This window comes from Triturus cristatus, chromosome 3_2 (genome assembly GCF_964204655.1).
Source record: "Triturus cristatus chromosome 3_2, aTriCri1.1, whole genome shotgun sequence".
NCBI classification, from domain to species: domain Eukaryota; kingdom Metazoa; phylum Chordata; class Amphibia; order Caudata; family Salamandridae; genus Triturus; species Triturus cristatus.
This window is the reverse complement of record NC_140584.1, coordinates 849,008,738-849,036,232: the sequence shown is the minus strand read 5'-3', so window position 1 is coordinate 849,036,232 and position 27,495 is coordinate 849,008,738. Positions and strand designations below refer to the sequence as shown.

The 27,495-nt window shown below is 41.3% G+C and overlaps 1 protein-coding gene across 1 annotated transcript in view; it reads left to right on the top strand.

The window, feature by feature from the left end:
- The window catches only part of ALDOC (aldolase, fructose-bisphosphate C), a 120,639-nt gene that overhangs the window by 63,337 nt on the left and 29,807 nt on the right, over window positions 1-27,495 (top strand). The window contains exon 2 of the mRNA XM_085649118.1: window positions 26,620-26,749. Coding sequence (XP_085505244.1) covers window positions 26,638-26,749 — 112 coding nt within the window. The 5' untranslated portion in view covers window positions 26,620-26,637. The remainder of the gene's footprint in view (window positions 1-26,619; window positions 26,750-27,495) is intronic.

Genomic DNA, 27,495 nt, shown 5'->3' with positions numbered 1-27,495 from the left:
ATACAGGTTACCGCGTTGTTACGTGGAATATTGCAGGTTTGAAAAGGAAATTAGATTCCCCTTTCTGGAGGGATTTTATTAACATAGGGTATGATATAATATGTCTTCAGGAAACTTGGTGCGAGGAACCCATTTTTATTGAGGGATATTCAGCACACAGTTTGAATGCAGTGAGTTCGATCGCTGGAAGAGCCAAAGGTGGTCTCTTGCTTTTAATATCAACTAAATTAAACTCCTGCAAAATTAAAAGTTGTGTTTCAGTGGATGTCTATCTCAGGTATTACGTCTAGAGTTTGACAAAGGGAAAGATTTGTTGCTGATAAATTTTTATAATAATGTATTCACTTCTGACAGAGGTAAAATTCTGATTCAGCTAGAAAAAGAAATTGTGAGGACACAGGCAGTTTCAGGCCATCAGTCGATCGTCCTTTGGGTGGGTGATTTCAATATAAGTCCTTGTCCTTTTGCCACGAGTAACTTATGTGGATTAAGAAGGGAATGCGGTAATACGGAGGAAAACGACTGTTTACACTTCCCACATTGTGCGTATGGCACCGCCCTAAATATGATGCTAGCTAAGTTTGACTTGGATATGTTAAGCTGTACGAAAAACAGTACTAACGAAAACTGTCCAACTTTTACTGGAAGAGGAGCTAACTCATATATTGACCACATTTTACTGTCTAATGATTGTGCATACTCCAACTTGTGTGTTAATGAGCAAACTTTAAGTGATCACAACAGTATCTCTTTATCACTGCATAGTTGGGGTTACAAAAACATGGATGCCAACAATTGTATTAATAATATCGAGGCAGTAAGACCTAATGGGTTTAGGATTAAATGGACAAAGGTTGTCCCACATGAATTGTTGGAGGAGGTCTTAAGAAAATGCAACATGGAGGTAAATTATTGTATTGGCGATGAGGTACACTCGCATGTTGTACTTGACCACCTACGTACAATTAATGAAACAATTGACAACCTACTTACAAAACCATATAAGGGGAAAAAAGAAATCAACACTGGTTGGTTTGACAAAAGCTGTACTCAGGCTCTCCATGCTTTAAAACAAGCGTTGAGCTCCAAACCTCGAAACTGTACAATAATTAAAAATTGTCGTGTCGTTTATAAAACATCACTTATTAAGAGGAAGAAAGCTCTCCAAGAGGAGGCCTGGAACAATCTCAGCTTTGCGGCCGAAATAAATGATAGTAAATTATATTGGCATACTATAAACTGCCCTTTTTTTAAAAATGATATAGTGCCTGAAATAACTTCTCACGTTGACTGCAAATCGTGGATGCATCATATTTTAAATATTTTTAACCCGGATAGGTTAATTTTAGATTCCCATCAGGATAATGAGTTTACCTGGCCAAGATTGCCCCTGGCTATTGGCCTGGACGAGGTCTATGAGGGCCTAAGTAACAGCAAAGGTGGCAAGGCGCCTGGCCCGGATGGGGTCCCGCTGGATTTATATAAGTCCGAGTTACATCTGTGGGCCCCCATTCTGACAAGGTTATTCAACGCAACAGTGGAGGGACAGATGCCAATTTCTTGGGGCCAGTCTATAATCATTCCCCTTTTCAAGAAGGGCTCCAGGTCTGAGGCAAGTAATTATCATCCCATTTCCCTATTAGACGCATCCATAAAAATTATGAGCAGAATAATTTTAAATAGACTTGAGACTTGGGCAAAGGACAACTCGATAATTTCAAAGGTACAATACGGATTCAGGAAAGGTCTCGGGACGTTGGAGCAGTGCGTTAATTTAGACCTCCTTATACATAAATACACTGTTGCTAAGGATGGTAATCTGTTCCTCTGTTTCGCAGACCTAAGCAGCGCCTTTGATCTTGTAGATCACAATATTTTATGGGACACCCTGTTAGATCTGGGCGCCCCCAAAGAGTGTGTATACTTTCTGGCCCGGTTATACTCCGGTCTTTCATGCAAAGTACGTTATGGTCCTATGGGAGAATGCACGCCCTTTTTTAAAGTTGCAAGAGGAATTCGCCAGGGGCTCCGTTTTTATTTTCACTATTTATAAATTAAATTGATTCGATTTTAAGCAAATTGCCCTCAGACGCCCCTGTGATTGATGGAAGCGTTACTCCTATTTTATTATACGCAGATGATGCGGTTCTCTTATCACGAACACAGAATGGCCTACAACGCCTTATAGATAGATTTGTGTTATTTACCAAAGATAGGAAACTGATAATCAATAAGACTAAGACTTTTGTTATGACCTGCGGAAAGAGGGTGAAATCTAATTCTTCCTTCTTTATTGATAAAGTTAAGATACGATCGGTCAACAGTTTCTGTTATTTGGGGATAACATTTTCTAGGGATGGGAAATGGACTAATGAGGACGAGAATGTGAGGTTAAAGATGAATAGAAATACCAGTAGTATTTTTAGATTCGCGGCTAAATTAGGGCAAAGGAGAATGAAAGATATGCTGGCTATTTACAAAGCTAGGTGTATTTCATCCGCTTTATATGGGGCAGGAGTATGGGGACACCATCCTGTTAATAGTTTACAGAATGATGAAAATAAGTTTTTGAAGAAACTACTATGTGCCCCCTCCTCAGTTCCCAATATTTTAACTCATATGGAAGCCGGTATTGACTTTACCATGGACCTAGCTGCACTACGCCCATTGTTACTTTGGCGCTCTATCTGGTCCAAAACTGAGACAGTATTTACACAAACAATCATCAAGGATTGTTTGAACCTTGATAATTTGTCTCGTATACCATGGCTGAGCTATATTTACTACTGGTTTAATCTTCTGTTTGATTGTAATATTCGTCTGAACCCTGAAGCAGCTGCACTGATACCAAAGAAAGATATAAAATTGAGGTTTCTAGCACATAAGAATGCGGCTAGAGAGAATCAGTCCAGTAATTTAATAACTGTTGCTTCTTACCTTGATTTGAATTTAAGGAGAGGTTTTCAGACATATCTTGCGATTGTGACTTATAACTCCCACAGATTTGTCCTCACCCGCTTAAGGCTAGGGATTGTGCATCATTTAGTCTCATTCCCGGATATGAAGATCAAATCTAATATGCTGTGTCCTTGTGATAACATTTCAAAACAAAGCTGCTGTCACTTTTTATTGTTCTGTAAATTTTATTGTCATTTTAGGAAATTTTATCTAAAACCTATCCTTTTAAAACATAAGATACGTTCAACTAAATCAGCAATGAAGTTTTTAACAACTCTGGAAAGTCCTGATACCTGTTTCTTTGTGGCATCCTATGTGCTAAAATGCATGAATATAAGGAAGTCCATAGTCTGTGTCGATTAGTTATATTTTGTTATGTACTTTGCACATTTAGGTATCGCTCAGACTTTTATATGCACCTTGTAGTTTGAGCGAATTCTGGATGAACATTGTATTTCTGGTACTGTTTTTATACTTAGCATCTTTTGCACATCTGCACATATTAGACACTTTATATGGAACCTGCACTTTGTTAAAATTATAATGTAGATGCTTTGTTGGTAAACTAAGTTTAATTCTGAACTGTTCAAGGAAGCACTATGCACTTTAACAATGTTTTTACATATTGTCTTCTATCATGTTCAGTGTACAAGATATTCTTGTTTGCTATGTATTTTATGTGTTTTGTTCTGCTTATATGGTTGTATTTTTGCATACCGAATAAAGCTTTTGAACTTGAACTTGAACTTACATTTTGAATTTTTATTCCTGTGTTTTATGTAAGTTTATATAAATCAGATTGTGTCTACTGCCCATGAATTATTATTAACTTTGCCTGCTTTGTTTTACGTGTATTTACTGATTGTTACTGATTTTAATATAACTTGATTTATATTTTTTTATTATCTCTATGGTTTTAATTAACTGAATAAAGCTACAATGTTGATTGGTTGCTTCTTTCCTTAATCAGTTAGGCACGGTGACCGATAAGCACCACAACACAAACCCGTTCCACTGGTACTAAGCGGGGCCTAACTTAGGAAATGACAGAACACATATCCTGCCTCCGCAAAGCAAGTACTTCGCAGAACACATTGCTGTAAGAAAGATGGGCAGACCTCCTTTGATCAGTACATAAACTCTACCCAGAAGAAAAATTAAAGTAGGAAATCTGCTCTGGTTTTGGGCCCAGGTCGTCCTTTGTTTGGGAGTTCGGGGTGGACTGGGTATCCCTGGAGGTGTAGAGCTCAGAATGCACACTGCTGTGTCGCTGTTCTGGGGAAAGCAGTGTGTGGGGTGGCCTTGGTCGGCAGGGGTAGGTAGTGTCCATGTCTGGGGCCGATGCAGGAAGGGAAGAATGGAGACTGAAGTGCTCACAGAGGCAGCAGTAGGCTTGCACTGGCCTTTCTATCAGTAGTAGTATATAAATGTGGTTCCATCGACTAGATAAACCGTGCACACCTTTACTGAAGGACCATCTGAATGATTCTTGATATGTTATGATATTCTATCTGAAAAGAAATTATGGGGCCGATTGACAAAGGCTTTTAAGTGTGTGAAGTAATACTCATAAATGCCTTCGTGAATTGGCCCCAAAATGCCAAACTCCCTACTAGGAAAAGTGCAAAGAGGGCCCCAGTCCTTTCTATTTGTACTATTCATAAATGCAAATTCTCTGAACATTCCCATTTCCGATGTTGGTTCTCATAGACAATACTAAACCCCATACTCATACATGCATTTGTGAATCCACCACCACATTTTCAACATTCCATCTATTTCGGTGGTAACAGGAGGCAACCGACAAAGGAGCCCGCCTAAAAGACCAGTGTGGGCTGGGGGGTTTTGTGCCAGTATGGCTGATTATAACGCCAAGGCAGGGTGGGTTTTGACTGGTTGGTGCCTGTAAGAGCTGAAGTGGATGAGCCCAGCAGTTCAGCTGTCGTATAAGAGAGCCTGCATGAAGGTATTGGGACCAACAGGAAGTATTTCTGTGTCCTACCCTCTCTGTGTTGCCCACTCACACATCCCATTGGGTTGATGTGCTTTGAAACGGGCCATGTGACACTAATGTGCTACTAAATGTGTATGCATGTGATTTGGGAACGTGGGTTGCTTTTATGGGCGTATTTTTATGCACCACAGCTACGGCTCCAGTGCGTTTTAGGCTTAAAATATATTAATCTGCTTTAGCCTGCCATCCATTTGTTTTATTTGTAATGGATACGTAAACTGCTGCTGCCTGTGCTTTACCTGCCATGTGTGTTAACAGTGGCGGCTTCTCCGCCAAGGCGGAGGAGCGTCGCCTCACTGCTCTTTGAGCAGTTCAAAAAATAAAAATAAAATGATAATACCAAGATGTTATTATAATTTAATTTTTCTTGCGGGGCTCGGAGTCAGGTCGGGGCGGGCTGAGCGAGAGTGAGGAGTGGTTGGCACTCCCTAAGTGTGCATGACGGTTTAGCTGCCCTCTTGGGCCGGCCAAACAGACATGCACACTTAGTATGTTCTCCACCTGGCTGTGTTGCACAGCCTGGTGGAGAACATGCCCTGGCACCAAGGCACTGCCTGAGCTGCCAAACAGGCCGCTCAGACCAATCACGACACTGCTCATCCAGCATCTGATTGGCTGGGAGAGTCTGGGAGCCTGGGTGCTTCCGTTACTGCTGCAGTGCCGAGTGAGGACGGTGGAGAGGCAGCAGCCGTAGGTACGTTTATTTAATTTATTTTTCTTCCCACCACCCGGTTAGAGAGGGAAGCTTGCACTGGCGATCTTTAATGTCTGGGAGTGACGCTTGCTCACTCCTTTTATGCATGCCGGCCTCTTGGCATGCACACATAGCCCATACAAAGAGAAGTGGTGCAGCACTTGAGAAATGGTGATGGAAACTGGTGTGTGGTATTCCTTTCTCTCCCAACCGCCTCAATGGATGGGCAGATTAAGCCTAAATAGATTACAAAGGCTAGGTGAAGGTGCATTTCCCTGCTGGTTGTCGCTGGTGCTGGAACACGCTGCTATGGCACTGAGAAGGGAACACATTTTTGAATGAATTAAATTATGTGGGTGAAGACGTGTGCCATGCTATGACCACTGAGCCCTTCTCTGCCTAGACCGTGTTCAGCAGAGCATTATGCTGTGTCATAAGTGCACTAGTATGATGTGCCATCTCAGCTGCATCTTTACGTATTGGTGGTATAATTGTATTCTAGGCGCTGAATTCTCTGGAAGTATTTGGCACTGTTTTCATTTCTATCCACATTTGTCCTTCCTTTACAAAGTATTGTGTACTGCAAGCCCCACGTGTGGGGCTTTTTAAAAGAAACCTTTGATCCATTTGAGATTTGAGTTAGGGTGAACAGATTTTGAAAATCAAAAAGCCCGGACAGGCCAGACATGAAAGTAGGACTAAAGTCTGTAGTCTTACTTCTATACCCAGTCTGTGCCGGTTTATGCATAGTCTTGTAAATATGTCCCAATATATGTATACACTAGGCGTGTACATTTATATGTGTATATATATACATTAATTTACAGGGCTACATTTACTTAACATTGTCTTTAGCATGACCCCCACCCTGAGCCCCACTGCCCTCCTCCTGTGCTGCCTGACAGAACCAGATAAGTTACTTACATTTATTCAGTCTTCAGAGGCGCCTGCGAAAGGAGAGCATACTTTTCAAATCTGCTTTGCAGAACGACCTGATCTTTGTCACAAAAACCGGGCATGTATTTAAAATTAACAAAAGTGTCGGGATACCAGGACTGTCCACCGAAACCTGGGACTGTCTGAGGAATTACGGAGCGTCTGGTCACCTTAATTTGAGCTAGACAGTTTTTTGTGCATGGAGTGGCAAGTACGGTACATCCATACCTATGCAGTAAGTCGCAGTCACATAATTGTATAATTGCAGTGGCCCTGACTGTAGTCAGGGCATATGTCCAGGTGTCTGTAGACCACCCCTTCACTCTCAGTCACGTAGAGCACAGATATACACAGGCTGAGCAGATGGGCCCGAGAGGCTTGTCCAGAGACGTGCAGTCAGGGCATATGACCAGGTGTCTGTAGACCACCCCTTCACTCAGTCACGTAGAGCACAGATATACACAGGCTGAGCAGATGGGCCTGAGAGGCTTGTTCAGAGATTTGGGTTCTGAGAAGCTCATCTCTACTTGGTTAATCCTCACGCTCTGCACTCGGGAGCCGGAAAGGATGTTATTGGCCAGGTGAAAGGTCTCTAGCAGAAACTTACTTTCTAGAGGGATCTGGAGATTTAGAAGAATGTTAGGGGGATGAAGTGTGCCTGCTCCCCCTTTTGCCATTTTCTTCTCTATATGATGTACCTGAACGAATATTTGCCTTTAAAAATTTTTTTTTATATAAAGACTAGTTATGTAAATTTTTTCTACACAGTAACTTGTTTCTAGGCGATCAAACAGCAAATATTTTAATTATCCAAAAAGAGTAGTGCTCATTTTATTGCTCTGGAAACAGTGCTCAATTTGAGCCAGCAATTTCAGGCGGGTCCCACCGGCACTAGTTTTTGGGAACCACCACTTATTTTTCCTTAACAGACTGATCCAGAGCAAGGCAGAGAAAAACACCAAATGGGTTAAGAAGGAAGAAGAGAAAATCAGAAAAACAGAGACAAAGAGAGAAAGCAGCGATAACAAAGCTCCTCAAAAATTAGATACAGACCTAGAATGTAGAGTGTTTGGAGGTGGATTAAAGTGGCATACAGGGAAATCAAAACTACGCAGTCTCTGTAAGTACCACCCTGAATTTAGACAGGGCTCGCCACGGGCTTCTGAGCAAAACTTTGGGCCTCCACATTTTCCTTTTACAAATTAAGCACTGCCGGATGTTAAAAGTCTGAGCCAGTTCATCTAGGATTCAAGCCTGTAATGTGCAGGTTTCGCATATACCTACGCTTCGGACAGTGGTTCATGCACTAAAATATCTCTAGCTAAGACCCAGCTCCAATTCACAGGGGCATATTCTCAAGCCCCTATCGCTACAAGAACGTCACTTTTTTTTACGTTCCCGTGGCGATAGGGCCAGCACTCTATTCTATAGGCAGCGTTAACCCACTTAACGTGGCTTAAAGCTACGTTAAGTGGCTTAACGCTGCCTTGAGAATAGGGCCCCTTTCACGCTAAACTTAGCGTGAAAGGGGATGTGCAGTGGGTGTTGCGGTGGTACTCCCATTTGACGATGCCACCTATTATCAAGGGCTGCGATAATAGGTGGCAGCGCCGAACTTAAGACCAGAAAAATCTTGGTCTTAAGGTGGCGAAAAAAGGAGAAATGCTTAATTTCTCCTCTTTTTTGCTATTTCTATGTGTGCTGCCTTGTGCAGCACACATGGAAATAGCAAAATGCCATGGTTTCTTTATGTACAGGAAGGTGTCCCTTCTTGTACATTAACAAACCTTTTAAAAAATGCCGTTTTGTAACTTACATGTGTGCTGCATGAAGCAGCACACATGTAAGTTACTAAACGGCATTTTAGGTTTGTTTATCTGCAGGAAGGGACACCTTCCTGTACATAAACAAACCTCCCTGCTCGCAGACACCCTTGCACTCTGGTGCAATGGTGCCTGCGTTGGAGTTAAGTCGTGAGACTTAGCGCCGTCGCAAGGGGGAAACGCCAGGCATTCTTGAGAATAGGGTGCAGCCTGGCATTTCCGAATTGGCGGTGAGAGGCGTTAAGCCAAGGAGGCTAACGCCTCTCACCGCCACTTCCTCATGAATATGCCCCACAATCTTGTAGAAAGATGAAGTTGAAGAAGGATTATATACTTAAGAGGACAATACTCTTCCCAGACACTGTCCTATTTATTAAATAAAGATGAACATGAACCATGTGTTTTTTAAAAAAATTGAGCACAGCAACAGAGAGGTGAGTTGAGTGTACAAAAATCTGAAATAGATCAAAAGATTGCAAATTCAAAACTTCATTTATTTATTTAGAGTTTTAAATAGCGCTAGCTAGACCCTAAGGTATCAGAGTGCTGTACAAGTAGTGTGCAAAGGATAATTCGAGATACATGAGAGTATATATGTAAGTCAAATGTGGTCAGCGGGAGCTATTAACAAAACATATTTTAAAAAAGTGAGAGCATACAGTCAAAGTACAAAAATACAGCAACAAGGTAATGACGTTACACAATACAGTACAGCAATAAGGTAATCAGTAGGAAGTTGTCACAAAGAAGTTTTCTTCTTAGACTGGTCTCTTCTACGCAGCGTGCATGAGCTGCATAGGAGGAGACCTTTAGGAATCGATCCAGTTTTTGGCCCAAAAACGTGCACTTGTTGCATTGCTTTCAATGGCAACGCGTGCACGTTTGGAGATTCCCTTGCGGGAGCGAGCTTTGAAACCATCTGTTTGTAATTAACAGATGGTTTCTGCTCGCTCCCGCAAGGGAAACAGGCGCAGGCCCCCTCCTCTCTCCCCTCCCCCTGCTGCCTCGTCCTCTCCTCGTTAAACTTGTTTTTTTTTTTACTTTCAGCGCGAGGCGCGCACGCTTGTTCCCTTTCTCTTTGCACTTCTTCCGTCCTCCCTTGCACCATCGCGCCAGCCCCCAGAAACGCCATGTGAACGAGCTCTAGGCTTCTTCCTTCATCGGACCTCGTGCTGAGAAAAACCTGAAGGTTTCTCTGCCAAGTCAAACGAATTAACCAGGCGCAGGGCTGGTGTGGCACGGCTACAGGGTGACTCTGTTGTTAAGGTTTCGTCTACAGCCTGGCACTCACTGCTGTGCTTGCCAAGGCCGGTCAATGCGCAGCATATTCATCAAATCACCTCATATAATCTTTCTAACCTTTGTTTTTTAGGTCTCGGCCTGGCGAATGCAGCGCATGCGCTGCTCTGCTATGTAGAAGCCTTTTGGAATCGATACGATTCCAGCGTGCACGCGGGGGGACAAACGAGACAGAAGATGTGCACGCGGGGATTGGATGCTTTACTGGCGGCGTGATACACTGGGGACGTTTTTTTCGCCGCCAGTAAAGGCAGTCCCCGCGTGCACATCTTCTGTCTGTCCCATGACGGGCCGCGCTCGCGCACTTTCTTATTCCAGTCGAATTCTGCTCTTAGAACAGCAAATTTAATTGCCATGTGCCTTGGTTTGCACTGAAATAAAATATTACAAAATATGCATAGTGTTTCAGTAGGGAATCTTTTTAAAACTTGGTTGCGCCGAGAAATGTAAATATTTTGCATATTTTATACCGCAGGCGAATAATTTTTCGTGGTTTTTGGTAGATGTGCAACTTTTTGGTTCGTTCTGTGCTATATTATTCATTCAGGAACTCATTCTGCATTGCATGCTAATAACCCGTGGCTGATTGCTTTTATTTTACATGTGTATTAGGGTGATCTGTATTTGGTGGGCTCTTAACAAGAAACTATCACACTGTTAATATCTGAAAAACTAAAAAGATGAACTTTTTGAGTATAAAAAACATGGTCAAGGCAAACAGTGCGCAGGGTGAATGAATATACGGCAAAAGCCAAAATTGAAACACTGCTATTCAAAGTATTTCAACATTTGTGAATTTATTGCACGGGTTAATAGATCTCGAAACGCCATTTCAGGGACAGAAGCAATCAAGAACAAATAGTGGTATTGTAATGTAATACCTCACGGAGTATACGTCTTCAGAGGTCTTTATCTCAATACATTGCAACGTGGTCCTGCAGAAACTTAAATTTGTCAACTTCACACTGTTTGTGCTGTACAGTTCACACGTTAACCTTTCTTTCTCTTGGTGGCATTAGACCAGGGTGGTAGTACCTCACCCCATCACCTCCGAGGAGTAACATAGCCTATACTCGCCTACCTGGAAGATAACAAACGTTACCATAATGTATTAGCCTAGCATCAGAAATTCCTCACATCTCTACCTCGGTAGTCTCAAAGTTCATCCATGGCTCTGCTTGGATTGTATAATTCGCACCTCTACCCGGACAGACGTATAGATCAATTTACTCCCTCGATAGCATTGACGTCATTGCACGCTGTAAAGTAGACATTGTATATCGCATGATCTGGTGTGGTCTGATTTGAGACTATCATATTCACCGCACAGCACAGTTTGCTGTCAATCAAACCTCACTTCTTGGTGTAGTGTCGGGTGTTATGAAAGAGCCTGGGTCTGTCTCACACCAGCCTCACTCATTCTGATTCCAGCCACACCGCCCTTTTCCTGCAAAAATGTTCTAAGGGAAAAATACAAGAACACACGGAACATTTTTTCCCTGCGGAACCTGACACCTGTCGGCTTAGCTGTTCACTACGAGAGGCCTTATCGTTTCAGCCTTCTGCTTTTCACAGTGTGGCTTGTACCAGCTCTCCCATACTCTGTACCTCTACCCGTCCGCGCATCACAGTTAATCTTTAACAGGCTCTGATTTACCTAACGCTTAACCATGCCAGCCCCATAAAAGGACAGCCTCGCGCGGTGCTCATTAAAGAGCCTGACATTTACTGGAATATACATGTGCGCTCTCTCGCAAAACTCAGTAGTAAACCTAACATTTGCCCACAAATCAAAACAGGCCTCGGTGCTGTGAAGAGGTCAGAAAGCGGTTGGGTGGCGCTACTTAAAGCAGTCTATTCGAAAAAAATCAGGGCTGTACATATATCGATATATATGTATGCATATTTTATGTTGGGATTGTAATTTAAGCAGATATTAAGTATCACAAACAAAAATGACTCTAAATATACAAATAACCTTCATTATACGAAGACATTCCTAATGAAGTTTACAAAACAGTATTGCCATTGAGTAGAATATATTTAAGAATCACCAGCCCTCTGCGATTTGGGTGGCAACATAGCTTAGTGGTCAGTGCACATGTTGCAGACATCTATGGAGCCTGCCAAGTATGTGTGCGAAAGCTGGCCATGTGCAAAACTGCCTTTCATCATTACAAGGTCAGTAGACCGTTTTAAAGTCAGGTAATGATAACATATGTTATTTATAGTGTTGTTCCTGGATACGACTATCAGTAAGTGCTTGGCGAAGGCTACGTTTTTATTGCAATTATGCACTAACAGAATATGTCGTACTATGAAGGGGCAACTACTTATGGCAATCCACTGTAACAAGGACACAATAAAAATATTCCTGGAGTCATCTGGATCGAAGGCATGAGATAGGCAGGCTTAGTCAGAGAATATAGGGTTGATCCAGCGTCGAACAGACCAATGGTAAACTGAAATTATAACAGCACAGCAGACTAGGAACTCTATTCTTCCAAACAGAAAAATAAATCTGAGAGCAATGTAGCTGGGTATCAGAAACACCTAATGTATAGTCAGAGAGAGGTATTGCGTTTGTTTGGTGTGCTTTGTAAAAGCCCATTATTACAGTCTCACGCCGGTGTGAACCAGGAGTGCGTCTCAGTCGCAATAGCCATTGAATCACAGCTTACCTGTTCTTAGGTGATCGCACACCTACTCTGCAGAAGGTGTCTTAATCCACTGAGATATTTTAGCCTACAATCTGAGGACCTCATTTATGAGTTTTTGCCGTAGGGCAGCGCTGTAGGCCTTCCTTCTGCAGCGCTGTCCTACAGCAAAAGAAAAGGGCAGGAATGCGCCGTATCTATCAGATACAGCACATTCCTGTCCTTTTCCCCTGCGCCGGCGCACAATGTGCTGCCGTGCGCCAACGCAGGCACCTTTGCACCAGGGTGCACGGGTGCTTGCATTGCAGGGATTGATTATTTTTGTGCAGGAAGGCAAACCTTCCTGACAATCACGAGGATTTTTCCTCTTTCTATCTGTGCTGCAGCAGCACACATAGAGAAAGGAAAAACAAAGAGAATAAAGATATTTCTCCTTGTTGTGCCTTGTTTTTGGCGCTGCCTCAGAGTTTCGATTTCTAGGAAATCTGGGGCAGAGTCAAAACCCATGGATGTTGTCAGCAACACCCATTGGACGCCCCTTCAACTCATAAAACTGCGTTAAAGGGAACAATATTTACGAGGCAGCATTAAGCCACAAAAGTTGATGCGCCGGCGGCGCAAGGGGCTTATAAATAATCCCCTGATTTTGGTGCAGGTGTTTGCAGTACAAGTTCTTTGGTAATGGAAGTGTGACGGTACGTGGCAGGGCCAATGTGGTTAACATCCACAATGTGATTTCTTAAACGTATTTACAGACAATGACAATGAATTTCCAGAAAGTCTTCTAAACATGCGCATACTTCAGCTAGTTGTAAGCGGTGCAATGAGAGTGGGGACGTGGTACTTACAACCCATTTTTTTTACTCGCGTACTGGAGTTGATTTTTTCACATGGAAAAAAAATCAAGTGGAGAGAAAAAGAAAAACAAGCATTGAAAATGCAATATGTCTCGCCTTTTATTAAGTTAAAGACTTTTGCTTTGCTAATGGTATTGTATAGCAAAGCAAATGGCTTTAACTTAATTAAAGGCGAGACCTATTGTATTTTTAATGCTTGTTTCTTTTCCACTGAGACGTTGGTATTAGTTTTTGTCTAAAAGAGACGAGAAGAAAGAGCAAATTTAAGGGCGTTTCAAAAAAGAGCAATATTGCCATCTAGTGGCAGTATGTAGAATGAACGCGGCGTGGATTATGCATGAGGACTGTACTCCAACTCATTTTGGGGCATATTATCAAGGACAGTGTTAAAAATCGGCGATAATGGGCTTGATAATACGCCCTTGAGATTTCATAAAAGTCCATGTTCTGGTGTGAACATGGGCTTCTATTGGAATTCTCCACCGCATATTATCAAGCCCATTATCGCCGATTTAGCGGCAGTTTTCTGCCGCTAAACCGGCGATAATTTTAACGCCGTCTTTGATAATATACCCCGTAGTCTGTAATAAACTCTTGGCATTGAGGAATGAAGTACATAAATAATATAAGGGAAGGATTTATATGAATAATTTACCCCTGGAGCAGGTTACTTCATTTACATATTTGGGTATTACATTGCAGAAAGACATGCGCTGGGGCTGCCAATTAGATCGTGCCGCACTAATACACAAACAAAAATCAGGTGTTCTTCTCTCCAGATTTAAAGCCTCATTTACAAAACCGATCTCCCCAGTATTAGAAGTCTATGGGATGATGGTTCTGAGCTCATGCTTATATGGGGCTCAGCTCTGGGGATTTGGTAATTTGAACAGCCTGATGGTGCTTGAGAATGCGTTTTTACGCAAGATTACAAATCTTCCTTCAAGCACGCCACTGCGACCTCTATTATTGGACCTTGGTAAAAAGCCACTTGAATATCTTGTGAAGCTTCGCCCAATACTCTATTGGCGCCGGCTTTGGTGCACAGGAGAACTTATCCACTATAGGAGTGGCTTTATGGATGTAATAAAATTTGATTTGTTTCACAAAATACATTGGCTGCGTGAGATCAAATCTCTCCTGGGTAGCATAGGCCTGATCGATCTTTGGAATGACCCACTAAATGCTGTTTTCCCTTCAAAGGAAAAGTTGAAAACAATATACTGGGAATGGGTATTCAAGGTAGAAACTACACAAGGACTTTCTACCCATCTAACATGTTGTTTCCTCGATTTAAAAGTTTGTCCATCCCTAGAGAGGTATTGGGATATAATCGAAAAACCCTCGATCGTAAGTTGTATTTTCAGCTACGGGTGGGTACTTTACCCGTTGCTGAATTTAGCTCCAGATGGGGGGGCCAACACAACAAAAACGACAAGTGCTATAGATGTGTAGAGGTATGTGAATCAGCAGGACATGTACTATTTTTTTGTCCCATGTATGTAGTACCTCGAAAAAACTGGATAAAACCCATCTGTAGACTTTTGGGCATTAGGAGATACGCTATAGCTCTGCGTATCTTGTGCACAGATTCTGCTCCCATTTGTATAGCTGTGGCTAAGTTTTTTGGGTGGGCTTGGGGTATACGGTCAAAAGCCCTGAGGTATGATGCAAATTGTTTTTAATACACCCACATTCTGTAGCATCTATTAGATGTAGTTAATCTTGGTTGGTAATTAAAACAGTATGACCCTTAAATTGCGCCATGTTGAAATAAAAGTAAAATGGATTGGTTTTAGATTGGCTTAATAGCTTTTTTAAGTATTGCATTCGATGGTTGTCTAGAGATTTAATTGTAATTTTAATTTTTTAGATAATTTATTAACTGTTTTATGTTATGATTGTAATGTGCTTTTATGACTCAACTGTCGAATAAAGCTTGATTGATTGAAGAATGAAGTATCATAGTATATCGCTTGCACCCACCTGCAGAACCAAGCTGACTTCACCTGTGGATATGCATTAATTTGTGTATTTCAAAATAAATACAAAAAATGCTTCGCAGTTTGCTGCCTATCACTTGAGCTGTCCGAATCCCATTGGCCCGCAAACCTACCACTTCATGGTACATCGTCATTGGGATGCCCCTGCCACCACAAATATGCACTAGGTACAGTGCAGTGCACCAGACTCCGTGGAAGTTGGAACTAAGTTAGCTCTATAAATATTCAGAAAACAAGGGCAATATAGAGATTTAGCAGGAAAATAAGTATTTATACAATAGAAACTATTTACTATTATCACTTTTGTATAATTAAATATTATGTGCCTCAGATTTAATACCTTTTCAGAATATGTCACACATATCGCACCTTAAGTCACGGGAATTTCTTATTTTAAAACTTTCTGATAAATGAAGGAGTGCCAGTATTTAGGAGAAAATACTTTTAGGTGCAATTATGAGTTATTATATAATAATCACGGTGTTATAATGAAACGTTTGCTGCCATTGTTTTCCCTTACGAAGCACAGTAGCTAATAGGTGTAAGAATTGCTCAATGAAATAATACTTTGCATATAAGGCTTCTAAGAGGAACGTTTGGTGAGCCAGAGAATAGTGCAGGGGTCGTAGTTTGTACCTGGAAATGTTTCTCTGGGACTTCTCCTTTCCCTTCTATAAAACCACACACACTGCGTTCATTCAGTTACCCAGTCTCTCATTTGTTTCCCCAACCGCTTACGCTTTTAAATGCTTTAGTACTGCCTCATGCAAGGCAAACCTGCCGTACTCTCCTCCTCACAGATATAATTCACTGGATATATTCACTCACTCATACACCAACGATGTGCTGTCAAAATAAAGAGGTGAGCTTTCAAAGCCACAGGAATGACCTCCTGTAACGAAGATAACCTTAGTTACGAAATCAAATCAGAACAAGCATTGGCATAGCCAATAGGTCTCGCCTTTGGGGACCTTGTAAGTAAAAAAAAAACAATATGGAAGTGTGAGACTTCACGTTTACATTTACTGCATCCTGAATACGAAGTAAATGTAAACGTGAAGTCTTATACTCACTTACAAGCTCCCAAAAGCGAGACATATTGGCTATGCCAATGCTTGTTTTGAAAAGTAATCACAACTATAATGTGTGTATCTGTACCTGTGACATTGAGGGGAAAAATTTAATATCAGGGACACACTGTCCACTAAATTACAGCCTTCAACAGGGATCCTAAATTATTGTTAGGATGATACATATTCCATTCAGAAGTATTTGAGCTCTTTTCATGTAATTGGAACATTTGTTTTTTGATGGAAACCAATGAAAAGATGAGCGGTCATGTTCTTGAAATTCGTAAAAGTAAGTGACAAACCTGCACCAAAAGTGTGCTGTTATCTTCCCTATGTAGGACTAATTTGCCAGTCTTAACTGATGTGCAAAGACAATATCGCTTGTGCCCTACAAATAAAGATAGTGTTGCACAAAGAAAGAAATATATATATATATAATAACTCCGCCATTCACAAAGAAACTGACGATGACGTACACCTTGTGTGTTGGTGCCCATCCACAAGTTTGTGGAAACGGTAATATGTTAGAACAGTTCAAAAATTAATGCAGGGCACTCCTCACAGTGTGAAATTATTTAATACCATGATGTCAAGGACATTGCGGTATTAGAGAATTGCATAATTAGTGAAAAAACACAAAGGTTAAAATAATGTTAAAAGTAGGTGAAATGTTCAGTAACAATATAACGTTTTAAACTCTAAAAACCACAGAAATTCACCAGTTTTTGTTATCTCAAGTAACTATAACTCGTGCCCTTAGGTATCTATATCTCACGCCCCTCCATGCACAGTTTTCTCATCAATAATTTCATTGCAAATGTTGCAGGGATATCAATGATGTCATGAGTGATGTAATAAGCAGTGGTTGGCGAGGGACCGAGTTATAGTTACCTCAGGGCACGTGCATCACTTGTAGTGTAAAAAAACTGCTTGAAACAAGGTGCATTATGGTTGATCAAGGCTTTGCAGCTGAAACGTGTTCCAATACTTGTGTCGAGAGCTGTTTGAAATAAAACAGACACACTTATGTTCTAGAGTGCAGAACTGTTCTTATACCAGAGGGATGTTGTGTGTACCACCAGCGGTCAGGATGCACGCCAGCATACCCTACTTTGGTTGCATTGTTGAGGTTGGCCAGCGCCGCATGAGAGTATTCGAGGAGAATGGGGGCGGAGGCAGAATGGGGAGTTCGGCGCTGGGAGCCCGAGTGCTACCCTTGGCAGGGACTTTCGTTCTGTGGCGGCCCTTTCACTTCTCGGACAATGAGGTTGCTTGGAGCTGGGCTGCATGGGCAAATATGCCGGGCAGAGGAACAGTACTACTGTGCTATTTTAATATTCAGCGCTTGACCTCAATCAAGCGTTCAGCAGAGCGATGCAGTTGCTAAGTGCTACACATGGTATTTGGATTCATGAGTATGGGCATCTGAAGGAAGAACAAACATTTAAACAGCAGTAATTTTGGACTCGAGATCTAGGTAATGATAAACAGTTTAACATAATCGGATGTTTGTGAAGCTAATTTTGTTGAAATAACAAATATGATTTTAACTGCACAGACTGACTGAAAGTATCTATTTTACATCAGCAGGACTTTCCAGTGATATGTGATTTTACATTCTGCAATTTGACACATTTTATAAGTATTTTGTGTGTGATCACGTTATGTGCATCACTTGAGGAGCATAAAAACTGTTTAAAGCAAGGCGCATTATGGTTGATAAATACTTTGCTGCTGAAACACGTGCCAATACCTGTGTCGGGTGCTGTTTGAAATAAAGCGGTAACACTCCCTTTTCTGTAGGATACACACCAGCATACCGCTGCTTTGGATATATATATATATATATATATATATAAGTATATGTAAGTATGTGTATATGTATGTATATATATATGTATATATGTGTATATAAATGTACACCGTTCAAACCTCGGTCTACATTTAATCCGATTACCATAAGAGATTCAATTGATATTTTTAACGAACAAGTTGTCAGTGGCATTAAGAAACTCAACTATGCTGTTAACAATAACATCAAGAGGGACACTAAGAAATTGCAATATCAACAACTCATGAGCAAATTAAACAAAAACAAGGAGGTAATTATCCGAAACTCTGACAAGGGCGGTAACATTGTGCTACTCAACAAAAAAGATTATGTGGAAGAAGCTATGTCCCAATTAAAGGATCGAGATTGTTATACGCGATGTGACCATCTAGTACTAAAAAATATGTACAATATCTTTGGCATGAAGTTGATAGCCTGGAAAAATGCGGGGCTACTAACGGATAATGAATACAAATATATGCGCAATGACAATCCCACTACTCCGATCATGTACTTCATACCCAAAGTGCACAAAAATCCTTTAAAGCCACCAGGGAGACCTATCATATCAGCTCGCAACAGTCTCCTTGAAAAAACCTCAAGATATGTGGACTTTTTCCTCCAACCCCATGTACAGAGCCTGCCCTCATACATCCGGGATACCAGTGACTTCCTGTTAAAAATAAGGGACTGTGTTTGGCACAATGAATACTTGCTAATGACTTTAGATGTAACATCTCTTTATACGTTGATTAATCACAAAGACGGGTTGCGTGCCTTAAAACATTTCCTTGCTCATAGGGGTACTTTATTTGCAGATCACAACAATATGTTGATCAACATGGTTGAATTTTGTTTAACTAACAACGTGTTTCTTTTTGAAAATGCACTTTACCAACAGCAACGGGGTGTCGCGATGGGGGCCAGCTTCTCTCCCAGCTATGCATGTTTGCATATGGGCTGGTGGGAGGAGCTGGTCCTCGCAAGACATTACCCTACACAACTAAATAACAACATTGTCAAATGGATCAGATACATTGACGACCTGTTTATTATCTGGCGTGGTGACATTAATGAAGCAAATGTATTTGTGGAAAACCTTAATCAGAACAATCTGACCTCAATTTTACAGCAGATATCAGTTCGATATCAGTTAATTTCTTAGACGTACAAGTCTATATCAATGAAGGTCAGATACATACCACACTACATAGGAAATTAACAGCTGGTAATTCGATACTTCATGCCAGCAGCGCACACCCGCAACACCTTATAAACAGTATTCCTTATGGAGAGATGCTGCGTCTTAAACGCATATGCAGCAATCCCACTGATCTCAAACTAGTGCAAGATGCCAGCAAAAAAAGATTTCTGGCAAGGGGATACTCGCCGAAGATTATTGATAATGCCATCAGGAAGAGCAACGACTTAGACAGAGTAACTCTGTTTCAAAACAAAGAAAAACCTAAAACACCGGAGGACCAATTTAGATTTATTCTGAATTTTAGCAAACAGGGCAAATCCCTTAAAAATCTAATCAATAAAAATTGGCCTATTATACTAGGCAATCCCATTATTGGTCATTTACTCCCCAAAAGAGCTGTTATAACATTTAGCAGAGCTCCATCTATGCGTGATGCTCTAGTCAGAAATGACTTGGAAAATCAACCACAAGTCACTTGGCTCAGCCAAAGAAAGGGATTTCATAGGTGTAAATCATGTAAAGCATGCCAACAGGGCACCAATACCACCGCATTCAGAACACCTTTCAACAAAGATGAAATCCCTATTACCAAACACTTAACTTGCAAAACGGATCATGCTATCTATGTGCTGGAGTGCCCCTGTGGACTCAGATATGTAGGAAGTACCATCCTCCAGGGACACAAGAGGGTACTTCAGCACATGAGAGCAATCAAAAACAATGATCCGTCTTATCCTGTTGCAAGACACTTTGAGGATTGCCACAAATCTGACCCCACTCTTCTAAAATACTTTCTGATAGACAATATCCCTCACAAGAAAAGAGGAGGAGATCGGGTGAGAGCACTTAGGCAATTAGAGACCAGGTACATCCTAAACTTGGATACAAAGCATCCTAACGGCCTAAATCAAACTGAAGACCTATACACCTGCCTATGAAACTTTACCGGGTCTCCCTGCCTCTCCCTCTTTCATTTTGACTTTAAGGCAACCATAGTTTTACACACACTTTGTCATCTGTTAAACATGTAAATTTACATATTCTACATTGGAAAACTTAAAAAGCAAAGAATATTTGATGGAATATTATGTCCATATTCTGTATTCCCATATGCCGCTTTGTATATATTTTATTCTCAATCTATTCACATACACCTCGGGTTTTTTAGAAATTTCTTAACAAAAATTTTGGAACAAAAAAGTATACATTTGCACTAAGCACTTTAACAATTTTTTCACTTGCACAATTCCACATGCACTTATTGAGTCAAGCGTTGGCAGACACAGCTCTATAAAACTGCATTGAATCTACTGCAACGTCTACAATAATTAACCTATTGAGACTTAATAACAGGGTATTTATACCTGGATGTTGCACTTGACAAATGTCAGTATAAGGTTTCCTTTTAATAAATCAGAGATATTTATTGGTTAATTTTAATCTTATTTATTGAAATGAGGTTGTTTTTTAATCATGTCTGATTGCTAGGAGACAACACCTATATACTTCACATCAATGTATATATATCAATTGGTTTTAAATGTAATTTAGCATTGTAAAACAATTTTTAACATTGACTATTTTGCACATTTATGTAGTAATAATGTGAAACCGGTTAACATTTTAAGGTTTCATCTGTGTCTATAACCCAACTGAATTTCTGCGTGCATGTCACTTTAAGTTAAAAGTAAAAAAATGCAATTTAAGGAACCGTGAGATGTATGGGCGCGTCATGTGATCAAGGTCCTTCTGGGATCGAAACGCGTCATGCCGACTGTGTTTGCTGTGGCTGATTAAATCTTGGATGGTAACACGATTCCTGTGGTCTGCACTCTGGTTTTTTGACAGCGAAAACGACGACTGTTTATGGAGACAAGGCGATATATGTATATATGTATGTATATATATGAATATATATATATGTATGTATATATATTATCTACTGGCGGTCGCCAGTAGATAGTTATAGTTAGGACCATGTTTCCATAGGAAATCTGAAAATTCTATTTTGAATAACTTTGGCGCCGGTTGACAAATCCTCGCGAATTTTTCAAAATAGGTGGGGCGCTCCGCTCCGACCATGATAGTCTCGGGGTGATTAGTCAAGCGGGGGCCGAGAAAAAAGGGGGGTCCCAAAACACGTTTTCCCCATGCATTTTTCCATAGGGACCTTTAGTCCCAGGTACAGCCCGAACTGCTGAACAGAATTACTTGAAATTTGGCAGAGAGGTAGTCCTCAGGTCAGGGATGTGCCTTTTGAATATCTGGAGTCAATCTGTTCAGTAGTTCCTGATAAAATTTCAGTTAAAAGTATATATATATCTATAAGCGCGCACCGTACGCGCACGGTGACGTGCGCGAACGCAATTCTGATTGGTTGTTAGATGTCAGTAAACATTCAAATCGGTCGAAATCAGGAAGTGTCGGCCGCCATTTTGTCTCTGGCAGTCTGAGGCAGTGAAAAACAAAGGTAGAGAACGTGAAAAGGGGGCAGGGTGGACAGTTCCTGACCCCCTAGCCTTTGACAGGTGGTCACTGAAGGACCCCCAAGGGAGATAAAAACATTTATTTTTTTGATGAAAAAGCGCGGGGTGCGCGCACCGTGCGCGCACGGCACGCACGACGCATCGTGGGCGCTCGGTGCGCGAAGCGCACTGAGTGCCCACAGCGCGCGCACGGTGCGCGCATGATAAAAAACCTGAAAAAAATAAATATTAATAAATACATAACTTAGCATTTAAAAAACCGTACAAATTCACTTAAAAAACCATAGGTTTCACACACGTTATAGTTAGGAATTAGCATTTAAAAAACCTTGCAAATTCACTTAAAAAACCATAGGTTTCACACATGTTATAGTTAGCTGGACATTTCCCTCGTAAAAAACCAATGAAATTCCCCCGTTATAGTTAGTGCAGGCAACTATAACTCACGCGACCGCAATCCTCTGCTGATGACGTCAGATATTACATCACTGATTACATATGTGTCTTTCTGAAAAAAAAAAATTGTAATATATGTATAGCTAAAGATTAATGGAAGAAGACATGGGTAAATAGGTGTCTAAATACAGTGATGTAATATCTGACGTCATCAGCAGAGGATTGCGGTCGCGTGAGTTATAGTTGCCTGCACTAACTATAACGGGGGAATTTCATTGTTTTTTTACGAGGGAAATGTCCAGCTAACTATAACATGTGTGAAACCTATGGTTTTTTAAGTGAATATATATATGTATGTATATATTTTCTGTTACGAACAAGGCTCCTCCTGGGAGATCCGCCCGCTGTCTGCTGGCGCTTTGAAGCCGGTAGAGCCACAGCCGGCATAAATATCAGCGTCGATTTCCAAAATTAAAGCGCGAGCGCGCTCTTAGTTACAGTTTGTAACAGACGTTTTATTACCAATGTAACATGTTTCGAGAGTATACAATCCCTCATGTGAGTGTATCAAGGGAGTGTATACTCTCGAAACACGTTGACTGAAAGTATCTATTTTGCATCAGCAGGACTTTCCAGTGATATGTGATTTTACATTCTGCAATTTGACCCATTTTATAAGTATTTTGTCTGTGATCATGTTATTTGCATCACTTGAGGAGCATAAAAACTGTTTGAAGCAAGGCGCATTATGGTTGATAAATACTTTGCTGCTGAAACACGTGCCAATACCTGTGTCGGGTGCTGTTTGAAATAAAGCGGTAACACTGCCTTTTCTGCAGGACGCACACCAGCATACCGCTGCTTTGGATGGATATATATATATATACATATATGTAAGTATGTGTATATGTATGTATATATATGTATATATGTGTATATATATGTATGTATGTATATATATGTCAAAAACAAGGATTTCATGGTACTCCCAAGGTCCGGTGCACTCACGGGGTATTTGTCGGCTATAAAACATCCGCAGATGCGTTTCTGGCTCTTGCCGTCATCAGTGCGGAAAAGCCGTCAATAAAAACCATCCCCTCGCCTGCCGCTGTTAGAACGAAAACTCTGTGAGTGTCCCACATATAGTGAAGCACTTTAGCTTTGTATAAGCCACAACCTGAATAGGTCAACAGAGTCCGTAAGCGGCGGTTCAGCAGCCCAAATTGAATCCAAAACACAGTATTCCACCTAGGGCCAGCCAAACTCGCGGCGGGTGCAACCCGGGAAGTGGTGGTGGAAACCACTTATTACACAGCAAAAACAAGGAGTTCATGGTACTCCCAAGGTCCGGTGCACTCACGGGGTATTTGTCGGCTATAAAACATCCGCAGACGCGTTTCTGGCTCTTGCCGTCATCAGTGCGGAAAAGCCGTCAACACTGTCATTTGAGATGTCATCAGTGATGTCATGAGTGATGTCACTGACCATGTCATGAGTGATGTAATATGTGACGTCTTCAGCAGTGGATTGCGGGCGCGCGAGTTATAGTTAGTTGAACTAACTATAACGGGGGAATTTCAATGGTTTTGTACGAGTGAAATGTCCAGCTAACTATAACATGTGTGAAACCTATGTTTTTTTCAGTGAATTTGCAAGGTTTTTTAAATGCTAATTCCTAACTATAACGTGTGTGAAACCTATGTTTTTTTCAGTGAATATATATATATATATATGTGTGTATATATTTTCTGTTACGAACAAGGCTCCTCCTGGGAGATCCGCCCGCTGTCTGTTGGCGCTTTGAAGCCGGTAGAGCCACAGCCGGCATAGATATCAGCGTCGATTTTCAAAATTAAAGCGCGAGCGCGCTCTCAGTTGCAGTTTGTAACAGACGTTTTATTACCAATGTAACACGTTTCGAGAGTATACACTCCCTCATGTGATCAAGGGAGTGTATTCTCTCGAAACACGTTACATTATAAACTGCAACTGAGAGCGCGCTTTAATTTTGGAAATCGACGCTGATGTTTATATATATTCACTTAAAAAACCATAGGTTTCACACATGTTATAGTTAGGTGGATATTTCACTCGTAAAAAACCAGTGAAATTCCCCCGTTATAGTTAGTTCAGATAACTATAACTCGCGTGCCCGCAATCCACTGCTCATGACGTCACATATTACATCACTCATGACATGGTCAGTAGCATCACTCATGACATCACTGATGACATCATCCTTGTGATAGAGTGGCGGTCGCGCGAGTTATAGTTATCTGAACTAACTATAACGGGGGAATTTCATTGGTTTTTTACGAGTGAAATATCCACCTAACTATAACATGTGTGAAACCTATGGTTTTTTAAGTGAATTTGCAAGGTTTTTTAAATGCTAATTCCTAACTATAACGTGTGTGAAACCTATGGTTTTTTCAGTGAATTTGTACGGTTTTTTAAATGCTAATTTATTTATGTATTATTATTTTTTTATATATTTATTTTACAGTAAACTACGTATTAAACATTTTTTTTGGGGGGGGAGGGGGGTTTCACCGTGCGCGCACCCCCGCGGTTTAAAAAAAAAAAAAATTAAACAATTTTTTTCTGCCTTCGGGGTTCTTCAGGGACCCCCTGACAAAGGCTATGGGGTCAGGAACTCTCTACTCTGCCACCTTTTCACGTTCGCCACCTTCCTTTTTCACTCTCGCACTGAAAACAAACAAAATGGCGGCCGACACTTCCTGATTTCGACCGATTCGAACGTTGACTAACATGTAACCACCAATCAGAATTACGCTCGCGCACGTTAGGGTGCTCGCACGGTGCGCGCTTATAGATATTTATATGCTTTTAAATGCTATTTTCTCAGGAACTACTGAACAGATTGACACCAGACCTGCAAAAGGCACTTCCCTGACCTGAGCACTACCTCTCTGCCAAATTTCAAGTAATTCTGTTCAGCCGTTCGGGCTGTACCTTCGACTAAAGGTCCTATGGAAAAATGCATGGGGAAAACGCGTTTTGGGACTCCCCTTTTTTCTCGGCCCCCGCTTGACGAATCACCCCGAGACTTTCAGGGTAGGAGCTGAACGGAGTGCCCCATTAGTTTTGAAAATTTCGCGAGGATTCGTCAACCGGCGCCAAAGTTATTCAAAATAGAATTTTCAGATTTCCTATGGAAACTCGGTCCTAACTATAACTATAATATATGTATGTATGTATATATATGTATGTATGGAGGTATATATATGTATATATATGTGTGTGTGTGTATATATATGTATATATATATATATATATATATATATCTCGAAAGCATCTCCTGTGTCGGTGTCCGATTTTTACTTAAGTCGGGATTGGTTGTAACATATACATATATATATATACACATGAGGGCGTGTCATTAATTATTTCAAGGTGTCCGCTTGTGAACTTCAGTGTTGAGCCTTTGAGAAAGGAGCAAGGAGCTCTGAAACGCGTCAGGCTGGAACTGTTATCAGAATGCATGTTGCAGTTTTTGTTGTAATAAAGGCTTTCACAAGCAAGCTGCTGTTCGAGTGCATCCTTTCTCTAGGGGCACCAGTGTTTGAACGATATAAATATTTATCACTTACCAAGAATCGCCGACGTGGGGTCCTGTCCACCATGTGTGCAGGTACTCCGTCGTGGGCTCCGATCCCCGTTCAATGGTCCACAAAACGTCAGTAGGCCAAAGAATGATGGGCACTCCAGGGCAGCTCTATAGCATACTTTATATGCAGTACATGGCAACACCCATTGGGTTTCGGCTCAATTGATCCTTTCTCAAAGTGGTGAGCCCGACCAACCTTCAACAATAAATACAGGCGTGATATAAACGTAGAGGTCATCTTTGGCAGCAAAGATACACCCACATGCCGTGATTGTCATTGTTTCATCAAATAATGTTAATTCATTTATATCGTCTTATCAGAATTAACCAGCATATCAGTAAAGTGTTTCAATTAGTTTACATTTTTCTTATTGATGATGATTTCCTATGCAGTGCAGTTTTCTGAAAATTCCTAGCTTGTGTGTCTGAAATCTATTTTCTTTAGTTAAAGATTGTCTTGTGAATATTATTTTTAGAGTATTTAGAAGGGATCAGGGATTCAGGGAACATGAGTTGGGTGATTTGTGAAAGTCCAAAAAGCCAGTCTTGGAAGTGGAGTTTTCATCCTTGCGATTTAAGGGCTTATTAGGACCATGTATTGGGAACTTGTATACTACTCTGGGTAATAATTTCTGAAATTATTCAGACCTTGGGTGACAATTTTGTTGGGCCTTGGGGTAGGCCAGTTACCACACTCCAGGTAGACTATCAAGATACAACCACCACCTCACTGTTGCCCTGTCTCACGTTATCCCACCAGGACACCAGAGATTTCATCATGACTCACCAGTACCCTGCACTTTCTGCGGAGCAGAAGAAGGAACTGGCGGACATTGCTAAGACCATTGTTGCACCTGGGAAAGGAATCCTTGCCGCTGATGAATCTGTCGGTGAGTCCTGCATGCTTGGATTGAGTAAACGATGGGGATTGATATTTACACTTCTGTATTTCCATGGGGACACAGACATGCAAGTCCTTATAGAGAGAAGCTTGTTTTTGTTCTTGCAAGGCCCAGCATGATGTTTGTATTTGAGATGGGATACCTTGCTTGCTTAGCTGGTGTGGGTAGGTAGGAGTCTACATCTAGGGGTCAACAGTACTCGGAATTATTTTGTGAAGCAGGACATATGCCAGTGGAGAATGCATGTAACCTTGTGAATTACACGACATAGATTCGGTGATGGCTATTTTTTCATACCCCATTCTTGATTCACACTTAATTCTTTTTGCCATACTTTTGTGTTAGAGTGATGCAATTAGGCCATTGCACCGGCTCTGTAACACCTATATCTTAGTTCAAAGAATCTCTGTGTTGAGCCACTGGCCGCATGGATCCACCGAGACCCGGTTCTACGGGGCCTGAAGTGGGCGGAGGGCGGGGAAGATCGCATCTCTTTGTATTCGGATGATATTCTCCTCTTCCTCGCCTCCCCAAAGTCATCCTTAAACATATAGTGCTTGACATATTCGCCTCCTTTGGCCGCCATTCTGGTTACTCGATCGACTGTCAGAAATCTATGCTCTATGTCCTCAGTGGACCCCAGCCTGCTCTCCCGAGGGGCTGCCCGATCCAGGTCACTACAACAGGGTTTCAATACCTAGGTATATATATCACAGCAGATCCTAAAAGTAGGT